Genomic DNA, 13,314 nt, shown 5'->3' on the forward strand with positions numbered 1-13,314 from the left:
TAGCCATAGCTATCTAATTTAAGTACTCTTCATTTGCTGTTGAACTGACTGACCAGTCTTATTCATTTTCTTGTCATCTTGTCATTTTCTGCTCTTTACTGTATTTCCTTTGAGGATAGTCTTGGAGATACTATTGATTTAGTTCTGGGGCCTCTGTGAAAGAGAACAGATCTTTTGAGTGTTTTACTTCTTTCTTCAAAATTAAGATTTTTGGTACTGTTTTGATGTTAATAAATGATGTTATACTTTCAAATCCTTTTTCCTGATTTTTTTTTGTGGGGGGAGACTATGTGTTATATCTTGTTCTCTTTGCGTGTTTTGTATGTTCCTACAATATAATTTCATTAAAAAACATATGTACAAAATATCTACAAATAGTAAATGATTAGTATAATGAACTTCCACATACTGTTCACCAGCTTCATGAGTTAGTAACTCATAGTACTTTAAGGTGAGTACTTCAAATAATATCATTGAAGTTGTATAGATTCTTAGAGGCTATCTAGGGCTAACCTCCCACCCCAAAAGGCAGGGCAATAATCCAGATAGAATGGGAGTTTCTCTAACCGTAGGGATTTAAACTTTTCTGATGCAGTTGGTTTCTTTACTGAACAGCTGCATTTTTCTACATTGAGCTTAAGTGTGCTTCAGAAGAAATCCTGATTGATTTCAGTTTAACAACTCTTTAGCATGAGGATTTTATTGAAGACAGAAATTACAGTTTTCTTAGGCTGAAAAAAAAAGGTCCATTTTAAATGAAATGTTAAAGTAGTAGTAGTAGTACTAAAAAACTGATAGACATTACACATCTTAAGGAGACTAAGGAAACAATTTCACTTTCTTTTTTGGTTTGTCAGTAGCTACTGATAGTCTTATGAAGGACCAGTATTTTAAATTATTTTCTGATTTAAAACTTGAATATATTTTAACTACATATGGGGTTTTTATTTCTTTCATGTTAAAATGGCAGTTCATAAACTAAAACCTGTTTGTTATGGTTACATTGCCTTTCAGTTCCCTCAGCATATCTAGTAGATGCTTTATTTATGAGATCTATAAAGAATTTGCTTTTTTATCAGAAATTGCTAATTGAGATTATTTCATTAATTTCAGAATCACTCCATAGTAGTATATGTCAGTTATTTCATTATTAAATAATTTGGCCCAGGATATTTAAATGATTCCCTTTTCAGCTGGATTCTTCTGTTACTGGTTATGGCTTTGAATGAAGAGCCTTTCTGAGAGCAGCTTTATAAACCTTTAACTTCTTCCCCAAAATGTTCAAGTCTCTTAATACTTCGAGTTGCTTATGGCCTGGGATGTATATCGTATTTACCACAATGAGAATTTTATGGCACATACTTGTTGAATTTTTCACAGTAACTACTGTTATACTTAGTCTGTATTTTATCATTTTCTTAAGCTTTTTTTTTTTGTACAAGATGAAGACTTTTATTCTCATTGGTAGTTCAAAACTAGAATATAATGTCTCTCTTCTTGATTTCTGTAGAGCAGGTTGTTGCCCTGGATGCCCAAAATATCGTAGCTGTTTCATGTGGAGAAGCTCATACATTAGCACTAAATGACAAGGGCCAGGTGTATGCGTGGGGTCTCGATTCTGATGGACAGCTTGGCCTGCTAGGATCAGAGGAATGTATCAGAGTACCCAGGTAACAAAGGTGACCAAAAAGAGGTCTTTAACAGTCTTTTATAATAAATTTGTTATCTAAATTATTCTGCTTACTGTGGGCAAGTAAGAGTTGACATCTAATTACTTCTCCCTTTTGAGTTCTTAAGGAATTACTAGGTAGGTTCTGGCCTTTAATTTGGGCTGAGTGCTCTTTTTTAATGTATTACGTATTTTCCCCTAAATTGTTTATGTTTGTAAAGAAATGGGACGGGGAATATATACTTTACTATAACTATTTCATTACTAAAATTTTTAAGCGGTTTAGGCTAATTTAAACTACTGGTTCTATCTTGAGTACCCCAGCTGTTAAAATATTTATTAAATATTGGTTGGTTGCATATTTCTCTATCTTGTTTTGTATTGTTTTTATTGAATATAGAAGTCCCACATGCTTAATGTAAAAAGAATTCAGTCACTTTCCAAATTTTTAAAAAGCAATGGCCACAATTTAATTTGTTACTAATTCATCATAGAATTATTTCAAAATTAAATAAATGCCTAGTCAATGTTGCATAGTCTTAGAGATATACATAGGGCATAACCATTGTTTTAATGCTGAAAATTTTAAGAGCGTGAACATGTTTAGGTAAAAATACACAGATTTAAAGAAAATTATCCAATTTGTTTTAAATACATAAATAATACAGTAACTCACGCTTTGTTTTTTAAATTATACAAATTCTTGCTTCCTTAAACTCTTGTTCTTTCTTCCTAGTAATAGTTATAGGGACAAAAGAAAACTCTCCAGGGAAACAAAGGTATTAAACTAATTTTAGATATAAATCTCTAGGTAGCATTATTTTTACACACATTTAGATATTTTGTTTTTAACTTAACATTGATGAATGTTTGTTTTGGTTTAAGAAATAGGATGTAACTTACTAGGATAAGGAAGCGGAACTCAGGAACTAATAATATTTCAGAACAGAAACTCTTATTGTTAGAAATGAGTCTTTTTAAAACTAGGAAGGGTAGCTAGCTAGTTCCTTTAGTAAGCCTATGACTTTCCTTGTATATGTTTATTGAGAACTTAAAAGTATTTGTTTAAGTATTTGCTTTGTTTTAATTTATGAAAAGTTTTTTGGTCTTTAACATTTTATATTTGTTTTAGTAAAAATTGTTAGTTGGACTTCTGGCTATATCATACTCACATGTTTCCTTGATTGATCTTATAATTAAATTCCACAAAACTCCCCAAATTTCTTCCCCTTAATTTCTTTTGTTTATAACAATTTAATAACAAACACAACTCCCATTATGCTTTTAGTATCGCTTAATGATGGTGTTCTTGGGAGAAAATATTTTTTCCTTAAGCTAAGTAAATTGAATTTTTTAGTCATTTCAGTTTTGATTTATTTCAGAAAATGGTAATTTGCAACCATATAGCTATTGGTAGGTAATAATACAAAGCATTCATAGAAACATAGTGACCTCACATTTGTCATATCTTCTGCTGCTTTTATTTTGTCCCACAAATAGCTATTGTAGAATGGGATTTTTTAATACAAAATTCTTAAAATTTTATGTTTTTACAATTGAGAAGGGACCTTCCTATGAGATTTTTAAATCCCCAGTTCAGAACCATGATTTATGTCAAAACTTTCTAATTTCTTTTATATTTATTCCATTGATTTCCTAAAATCATACTGACATTTTTGTTGCTCTTCTGACATTTTGTTGCTCCTTATACTTCTAGTATAAGGGATTTCAGTCAGTAACCCATAGATATTTAGTAAATGGAAAGAAAGGTAGCTATAAGAGAATTTTACTATATGACAGTTTATTTGAACAATGCCCTTTAATAAATTATGCATTTGTGACTTTGCTGTTCATAAACCTGAAAAGAGATCTTATTTGAGTCACTCGGTTTAAACTTGGAAGGTTTTTATTTGCTAAATGTGTATTAACTTTTAAGCTCTGTGTTAAGGCATTTCTCCTGTTCAACCTACTCAATTTTCAGTGGACTGATCTGATTTGTTATGACATATACATAGTTTTTACTGATACTTTCATGTGTTAAAGGGCAATTTAGTATTTCAGTATATTTTGTTTGGGGCAAATCATGCTCAGAGACTGAGTTTGTCTTTGACCTCTGTTTAACACAGGTTTACTGAAGGGATTTCACAAGGCAGTAACATATGAGATAAATAACATACTTCAAACAAGTGATAGATAAATCGTACTGTTGTTTCAAGCAAGAGGTGATAGTAATAAAAATCAAATTTAGTTTAGGTATACCATTATATGACTTGATACTAGGGAGAAATGGCTTAGCCAACTGAGAACTGATTTTTTCCTGCCAGCACAAAAGTAAAAGTCCCCTGTTCTAGAGCATGTTGCTAAGGAAAGATAGATCTAGCAAGTATTGATGGGCAAGAGGATCTTTTCCCTAGGACTGCTGCTCAGTTTTTACCCCTGAAGGTTAAAGTCTCCTCTACTGTGGCGGGCACTGATTACCCTGTCTTTGGAGAGCTATTTAGATTAGCTAAGACCTAAGAGTCTGGGATAGTCCTCACAAACCCTCAGTATTCATAATCTAAATGTCCTCTAGCTAGAGTTTTTCTAAATGTGTTTTTATTGGTGAGACCCCAGTAGAGCCCCACAACAGCTGAGCCACTGAGTACATCCAACACATGACATTATGACATCCCGACACAACTTATATCCAAACAGTTTAACTCTTAAGAACAGTTCCATTTTGTCATAAACAAGTGTGTTTGAAATCAAATTGATACACGACATAGAAATACATTTTTATGAAACACTGCCAGTGATTTTTTTCTTTTTAAATTGTAGTACCAAACTATTTTTATTTTTATTTTATTTTATTTTTTAAGATTTTATTTATTTGACAGGGAGAGATCACAAGTAGGCAGAGAAGCAGGCGGGGTGTGGGGAGCAGGCTCCCTGCTGAGCAGAGAGCCCAATGCAGGGCTCGATCCTAGGACCCAAAGGCAAAGGCGCCCCCAAACTATTTTTAGATGCAAGGCTTTTTCTATATGCTTAGAGATGTGAGCCAGCTTTGAAATTTTTGCATTCATTTTGAATAAACCATGTAGAAGACAGGAGGAAGCTCAACTATATGGAAATAGATTTTTAAAAAATTAGTGTTTATGGGCGCCTGGGTGGCTCCTGGTTGGTTAAGCAACTGCCTTTGGGTCAGGTCATGATCCTGGAGACCTGGGATCGAGTCCTGCATCCGGCTTCCAGCTCCACAGGGAGTCTGCTTCTCCTTCTGACCTTCTCTCCTCTCAAGCTCTCTCTCTCTCTCAAATAAATCTTAAAAAAAAAAATTAGTGTTTATAGTTTTTGTAAGAATGATCAGAAAACTGAAGAGTCACGTTAGGCTTTACTTTTCTGGAAAACAAAATTCATTTTTATGCCAGTAGATAAGGGTATTGAAATTAAGTAACACTTGAAAATGAGAGAAGAATGTAAAATTAATAATAGGTTATATTTGAAACTGTTACTACTTTGTTAATCTTTTAAGTGGAAATACATACTTTCCCATGCAAACTTTAGATAACCAGTTATTGGTAATAAAGTTGTAGTTTTTTTTTTTTTAAAGAAATTCTGTTTCTTGGACCTGTGCAATAAAAACTATGAGAGGGTTGTATAACATTATCCTTGTGAGGACAGCTATTTCTTGATTATAGAAACTAATTATGTTTGACTTGTCAGCTTGGTCAAAAGTAAAATTTATTTTCTTGACTTCCTCAATTTTGAACATGTATTAAAATTTTAGATTAAAAAGAAAATGTATTTCTTAATGGTAGTGACTAGATTGTTAGCGTAAATCTTTCAAAATTAAAAGAAGAGTTGGTGCTAAGACTTTTTAGATCACTAAGGAAGTTGTGGCTTCACTGGGAAATAGAAAATTGTTAATTATGTTTAATTGGTAAAATATATTTTAAAACCACTTTATTGAGGTATAATTGACACACAGAAAGCTGTACTTAATGTAAATGCCGTGTTGGGTTTGAATTTCGCAAAATATTTAATGTTTTAGTTCTGAAATTTTTTATTATGTAGGGTAAACTTTTTACTAGTCTTTGTTAGCAGTTGTTGGAATTTTACCTTCACAAACAACTGTAAGTGCCTCGTTTATGCCTTTAATGCCCCTGTACGTTAAATTGTAAAGTATAACAGTACAGTAGCACACATATTCAACAATATATTTTGGCAGACTTCCCAGCGGAGGGGAGTACAAATCTTATTTCCAAGTTTATTAATACTGTTTTCTTACAGATTTCAAACATCTTTCAAAATGCAGTAAGGAAATGATTCAGTTCTTTACAGTGATTCATTTAATGATGTCATAGCCATTTAAAATGTTTGACATACTTTAAACTTTAGCAAGTTGTTTCAGATTTATAAGCAGTTAGAAAATGTTGACCCTAGATGTCTGAATTCTGATTTTCTCTTCATAGTTTTCATTAATTAGGAATCCTCATGTTGTGTATATGCATAAGTATGTATTTTTATTTACAAAATTTATTCTGGCTTATTTTTACTTCTTGACTGCATTTGAATCATTTAAAAAATTAGAGAATAATTAAATATTTACATTAGCTTTTTTACTTAAAAAGAATTATTTTTGATGAATTAAAAAAATTCTGTTTCATTAAGAATTTTCTAATTTGTTGTCCTTTAAGAAAAATGGAACATGGGCAACTAATATGGTAACTTATTACCGTTCAGTATTTTTCTTTATTTTATTCCTGAAAGCTAAAAAAAAAAAAAAAAAAAAGGAGAAAAACATATCCTCCTTCATCTCCCCAAATCTTCTGTACATTAATTTACATGGAGATGAAAGGAGATTTTTTTTTTTAAACAGTAATGCCATAGAAGAATACATTTCCATGTCACTGTAGCAGACATGGCTAAAGAAAGTAGTATTTATGTTGTATTCCAAGCCTTATGATAATTTTGGAAATGTGGAAGTCACCAAATATAAATTGCTATGCAAATTTAGAAGTTTTAGGGACAGATTTTATGAACAGTTTAATATTAAAGCTTTAAAGACTTTATAAACTCATCCTTTAACAGTGTATTTATTACATATTTTTTTACCAGGCACTGTGGTAAGTGCTGGGGAGCCTGTGAATATAAGACATGTAGTCTGCATTTATAGAGCTTATTGTTGAGCAGAGTACACTAGTAGTTAACAGTGATAAATCTATGAAGGAAAAAAATATAAGGTGCTATGAGAGTTTAGTATTTGAAATCTCTTATTTGGACTTGATACCTGGAACAAGTTTTAAAAAATAGTTAATATAGGGGCACCTGGGTGGCTCAGTGGGTTAAAGCCTCTGCCTTCGGCTCAGGTCATGATCCCAGGGTTCTGGGATCGAGCCCCGCATCAGGCTCTCTGCTCAGCAGGAAGCCTGCTTCCTCCTCTCTCTTCCCTGCCTACTTGTGATCTCTGTCTGTCAAATAAATAAATAAAATCTTTAAAAAAAATAGTTAATATAGTTAAAAAAATATTTAACATAATTCCGTAGTCAGTGTGTCATGTGCCTAATATGCATAAACAGTAACAGTGAATGTTCAGTAACTTCAGCACAGTTGCATATATCCATGTATTTTTTTATTCCCATTTTTGCATTGCTAGAGTTTGATTTTGCTAATTACAGAAAAAATGGCATTTTGCTACATTTGAAAATCTGAAGGTGCATTGGATCCTGTTAACTGGTTGGATTCTACGAAATTATAGCAGTGCAACTCTCAGGTTTTGTAGTTATAAACATAAATCCACTAAATAAAAATATTTTTAATACAACAATATGGAATTAGAGTAACTCTCCTTTCTCCTACTCAAAATTTGATTTGCTGAAGCTGCCTCCCGAAAATCATGGGTATCGACACTCTGGTCAGAACTTGCTCCGGACTCTCATATGGCAGAATCAGGTCAGGTGGCAGTATCAGGTAAAGGGAAATAAGAAACATATGTTTCCTCCCCCCTTCTTACCTTGAAAACACTCATTCAGGAAAAACAAAATGACCAGGAGAAGGGGAACTGCATAAGAAACACTTGGGATGATTGATGCAGAAAGATACTTGATTTTTGTAATGTTTTAAAAATTAGCTTTCAGAATTGTTTTACAGTTAAGGAAAAATCAGAAAGGGGGGAAGAAACTATAAAAATATAAGGAAAAAAATGCAAAGGGGCAGAAATATGACTGACTATATCAGGGATCATAATACATATGAATTGATTAAATTTCTCTAGCGAAGAATTAAGTTTAATATCACTGATTTAGATTTAAAGGAAAAGGAGAACTCAGAAGGAATAGGTTTCATAATGTGAATTGGGAGCACCATGTGGTAAGAATCCTTATTGGTTCTTAAGGAACCGGATAGAGAGCATGTATTAAACTAGGCCAAACGCCAATTTTAGACAAATTAGATCATGTACATTTTTTTTTTACAAATATATTGCCAGGTTTCACACTTTGAGCTAAAGATTTCTTTTGAAAAAAATATCTGAATTATAAAAGCACTGTGAGGAATACTTGAGGTGTGAACATAGTTTGCTTAAATTCTTTATTCAGAGTACTTTCTCATTACACCTCTTAATTTTTTTCACATTCAATTTTGTTTACTGATGTTAGCATAAATAGTTGGGTAAAATGGGCTTATATAAAAAAGCATGTACTGCTAGGTCAGTAGGAACCTATTTGCACATAATAGGTAGTCAGTAAATGGCATTAATAAATATTCAGGATCCGTTTATTAAATGGAATTAACTGATTTTGATTTCTTTTCTTATTTTCTAGAAATATTAAAAGTTTATCAGATATCCAGGTAGTACAGGTTGCTTGCGGTTACTATCATTCACTTGCACTTTCTAAAGGTAAGCATTATTTTTATTTTCTTACCCTTTTCAGTTTTATTGCTGGATACTTGAACAGAAAGTCCTCTAACTTTGTTCTTGAAATTCAAGATTGTCCTGGTTCCTTTTGATCCTTTTCATATTCACATACATTTTAGAATTAGCTTGTCAGTCTTCACAGACCCACAGACTACTGAGATTTTGATTGGGATTACATTGTTTCTATAAATCAATTTTAGGAAAATCTTTACAGTATTGATTCTTTCAATTCTTGAACATGTTATATCTATTTTAATCTCCATTTAATTTTTCTCAATAGTATTTTGTTGTTTTCTGTGGAGAGGTCTTATACATCTTTTATTAGATTTTCCCCTAGATATGAAATGATGTTTTTATTATTGAACCATTTCAAAGTTATTGCTAGTATATAGAGGTGGAATTGATTTTTGTGTGTCATTGTTCTATAGGGGGAAAGTTACAACTTGTCTGATCTCATTTGATCTCAGACTTTTTATGAATAAAAAAAAGTCTAAGCATCCTATTAGTTTTGTTTGTTGGGGATTTTTTGTTTTTTTTTTTTTAAAGATTTTTATTATTCATTAGAGAGAGCCAGAGGGACAGAGAGCACAGCAGGGGAGAGGGAGAAGCAGACTCCCTGCTGAGCTGAGAGCCCGATATGGGGCTCTATCTGAGAACCTGGAGATCATGACTTGAGTCGAAGGCAGATGCTTAACCATCTGAGCCACCCAGGTGCCCCTGTTTGCTTTTGTTTCTTTTGTTTCTTTTTTTTCTTTTTAAAGATTTTATTTATTTATTTGACACAGAGTGAGAGAGATCACAAGTAGGCAGAGAGGCAGGCAGAGAGAGAGAGAGGAGGAAGCAGGCTCCCCGTGGAGCAGAGAGCCCAATGTGGGGTTCAATCCCAGAATCCTGAGATCATGACCAGAGCCAAAAGCAGAGGCTTTAACCCACTGAACCATCCAGGCGCCCTCTTTTGTTTCTTACTCAGCTTCTTCACCTGCCTGCTGAGGATTGTAGCATGGGTTAGTTACTATGTTGGTTTTTACCATATAAAAAAAATAAGCTCCAGGAGCGCCTGGGTGGGTCAGTTGTTAATCGTCTACCTTCAGCTCAGGTCATGATCCCAGAGTCCTGGGATGGAGCCCTGGCTTGGGCTTCCCTGCTCAGTGGGAAGCCTGCTTCTCCCTCTCCCACTCTCTCTGCTTGTATTCCCTCTCTTGCTGTCTCTATCAAATAAATAAATAAAATCTTAAAAAATAATAATAAAAAATAAGCTCCAGAGGCGTCTGGGTGGCTCAGCTGGTCAAGTGTCTGCCTTCGGCTTAGTCATGGTGGGGGGGGGGGTCCTGGGATCAAGTCCCGGATCGGGCTCTCTGCTCAGCAGGGAGCCTGTTTCTCCCTCTCCCTCTGCCTGCTGCTCTGCCTACTTGTGATCTCACTGTGTCAAATAAATAAAATCTTTTTAAAAATAAATAAATAAAAAATAAGCTCCAGTGGCTTCATTATTACTATTATTTAATTCATTAAATGTCTAGGCCTCCTGTGAATACAGCACTAGGGTCTAGCTGTAGGGAAATACAGGTAAGATGATAGAATAATTTTAGGGCCTATAGCATCTGGGGGGGGGGCAGATACACAAATAACTGGTTTGAGACAAAAATACTGTTTTGGTCAAGGTCAAAGTGAAGTGCTACATGAATGAAGGAAAAAAGTGTAATTAGTTCAAATCAATAAAATTATTAATAATAAAGAGGGACTTGGTATTTAATGCAGTTTTAAAAGATGAATAAGGTATATTCAGAGTTAGAGAAATGTTGAGAAATAACTAGAAGTGTTGAAGATTGGCTAAGGTGATAGTACTAGTAAAGTCGTAGAATTAGGAAAGTATTTTGTGTATTTGAATGTTAGCATGTAGTTTTATGTAGGTATTGTGAGCGTGGGAGACCTAGTGATACTTCAGTTGAGGTAATATGTTACAAAGGCCTTAAATGCCTTATTAAGGCATTTGAATTTCTGTAGGCACTGGGGAGGCTGGCATCCCTGTATTCTTTGTTGTTACTTTGTCAGCTCTTCTTTTGATATTTGGTAGGTAGATCTAAGATCAGATTAAACCCAGATGTTTTACTGATGAGGAGGGCAATTTTCTGTCTGGACTTAGAGGGATTTTTTTGCCTTGTTTGGCATCATTCACATAATATATAGTGGTAAGCTGTATGCTGCTAGCCCTTATGTTATAGTCATATTCACACAAATAACAATATAATTACATAATATGAAAAAGGACTGTAAAGAAAAAATTAGGATATTTGGAATATATAACGGGGGACTGGACTTAAACGAGACCACCAGGGCAAGCTTGCTGCTGGGAAAGAGTAGAAATGAACTAGACAAAGATGGGGGGAAAGTCTGCACAAAAGGAATTGCAAGTGTGTGAGAAATGGACATTGGAGAATGTAAAGGAGGACAAGTATCAATAGAGTAAGGGAAGAGACGGGTATAAAATGAGCTTGGAAACATTATGTTTCCATAATGTAGAACGTTAACAGTCTTTGTTAAAAGTGCTTATCCCAATGTCAGTGGGAAGGCTCTGATATCTTTTTTCAGGTGAGTCACATTATCCAATCTGCATTTTAATAATATCTCTCTATATGTACAGATGTCTGCTAGTATATGCATAAAATATTTTTGGGAGTACATACCAGTAATTGGTAAGAGTGGTTGTCTCTTGGGAGAGGACCCAACATCTAATTTTAGAGGGAAACTTACTTTTAAGTGTGTACTATTTTATACTATGAATTTTAAAAACAATTATTAGTGTGTCAGTTGTTAGTGCCATTTAATAAAATAAAAAGATGTCTAAAGTTGCAAGACATGGTGATAGTTGAGGGAGCAAAAGTGACAAGCAGAAATGGTGAAGAGTGCATCTATTTGCCATATTTTTCTTTAGAAGCAAAACTGTATATTATGTGTTGATATAGAATAGAGTGATACCAGTCTGTGTATAAGGTGAAAGAAGAGAGAAGAGTATGTCTTCTTTAAGCATGTCTCTTTATGTTTATGGCTTGTGCTACTGAGTCAGTTACAGAATCATTTATTGAGATGGAGAACACTGAGCACAGGTCCAGATATGGGAGGTGAAGTTGGGGGTCATAAATTGTTTGAAACACACTGAGCTCGAGAGGTACCTTTGTAATTATCCACGTGTCGAGGTCAGGTAAACAATTAGATACATGGGATTATTGCTAATAAGAGAGGTCTGGTCTAGTGATAAAATTTTGAATGTGATCAATATATAATAACTGAGGTCTTGAGCCTGGTTGAGTGCCTTTTGAGATAAATCACAGAATGAAAGTGAGGCTTGAGGAATAGTTCTTTCTTAAGAAACATAAGGAAATGAGTTATGTGCCTTACCCATTCATTAGTAAAGTGAGTCAAACTTATTCTGTACTAATTAGTAAAGTGAGTAAAACTTATTCTGTACTAATACAAAATGTTGTTCTTGATGTTTCTTTGAATGTTCTTCTATTATGTTTCCAGATAAGAAATAAACTTAATAAAGGTGAATATGTACTTCCATTTGATGAGACGAAGAATGTCCCCAAGTAACTGATGATCTTCAAATGAAATTTTTGGGTGTGTAAGGAAAATAGTTAATTTTATAATTTTTCTTTTACAGCAAGTGAAGTCTTCAGTTGGGGACAAAATAAATATGGCCAGTTGGGTTTAGGCATTGACTGTAAAAAGCAAGCTTCGCCACAGCTGATTAAGTCTTTGCTTGGAATCCCTTTCATGCAAGTTGCAGCAGGAGGAGCCCATAGTTTTGTACTCACCCTTTCTGGAGCTATTTTTGGATGGGGACGCAACAAATTTGGTCAACTAGGTCTTAATGATGAAAATGGTAGGTTCTCATTATTTATAGATAAATGTACATTAAAAGAAATGATCTTTTGAGATGGATCAGTGATTCTTAATGTCAGAAAGAAATGTACCCAAGTCTTCCCTGATACGGAGAAGGGGATGAGAAGTTTATTTAAAAATTCCATTTAATAATATTTTGAAGGGATGGTGGGAGTGCCAATGAATACCATTTTATCACAAAATAAACTCTAGAAAGTATATCTGGAAAAATCTTTATTGTTAGATATTCATTAAAAGAAAGTTGTGAAAAACATTACTTCAATTGGTAATCACATTATTGGCTACCATTGGTGGAAAGAGGTGGTAAAATTATTGTGGAAAGTAACATGAAGCGTTAATGTATTTGAGTTTTTCAGGGAACTATTAAAATAATCAGAGTCATTAAAACTTTATTTTGAAGTTTCACTTTTAACATTGATTCTAGAGTTGAAAATAAACAATTTGAATTTTAAGCATTATAATTACTTGAAACAAGTCAGGATCTTGGAACTGATTTTTCATAACCACATTAATTCAGATGCCAGTATCTGAAATACAGGAACTAATTTCATAAAATTCAACATAATTGTCATGACTTAAGTAGACAAAAGTGAGTTGTTGGTCTAGTAACAACTGGTAATGATAAAGAAATAATACTCAGAACTTTAAAATATTTTGTTTTGCATAGAGAAAAATGTCAGATTAGGACATACTTCTTTTCTGCTACAAAATAGAAAGTATAATTTTCAAGTATTTAAATAGAATCCTGTGAGCTTAATTATCATGAGGTGAATATAAAGAATGATATTAGAAGCAAATAGCTTTGAAATTCCTTGATTTCTAGTTCTGTAAAGATCGGCGTTAAGGGAGT

At 33.4% G+C, this 13,314-nt stretch overlaps 1 protein-coding gene across 5 annotated transcripts in view; it reads left to right on the top strand.

Annotated features, from left to right (window-relative positions):
- The window catches only part of HERC4 (HECT and RLD domain containing E3 ubiquitin protein ligase 4), a 121,510-nt gene that overhangs the window by 26,027 nt on the left and 82,169 nt on the right, over window positions 1–13,314 (top strand). For all 5 annotated transcript variants that reach the window (XR_009352602.1, XM_059170114.1, XM_059170115.1 and 2 more), the window contains exons 3-5: window positions 1,511–1,670; window positions 8,470–8,546; window positions 12,223–12,444. Coding sequence is in view for 4 of the 5 variants with exons in the window: in XM_059170114.1 (XP_059026097.1) it covers window positions 1,511–1,670; window positions 8,470–8,546; window positions 12,223–12,444 (459 nt within the window). In the remaining variant the exon portion in view is untranslated. The remainder of the gene's footprint in view (window positions 1–1,510; window positions 1,671–8,469; window positions 8,547–12,222; window positions 12,445–13,314) is intronic.

This window comes from Mustela lutreola, chromosome 4 (genome assembly GCF_030435805.1).
Source record: "Mustela lutreola isolate mMusLut2 chromosome 4, mMusLut2.pri, whole genome shotgun sequence".
NCBI lineage: Eukaryota > Metazoa > Chordata > Mammalia > Carnivora > Mustelidae > Mustela > Mustela lutreola.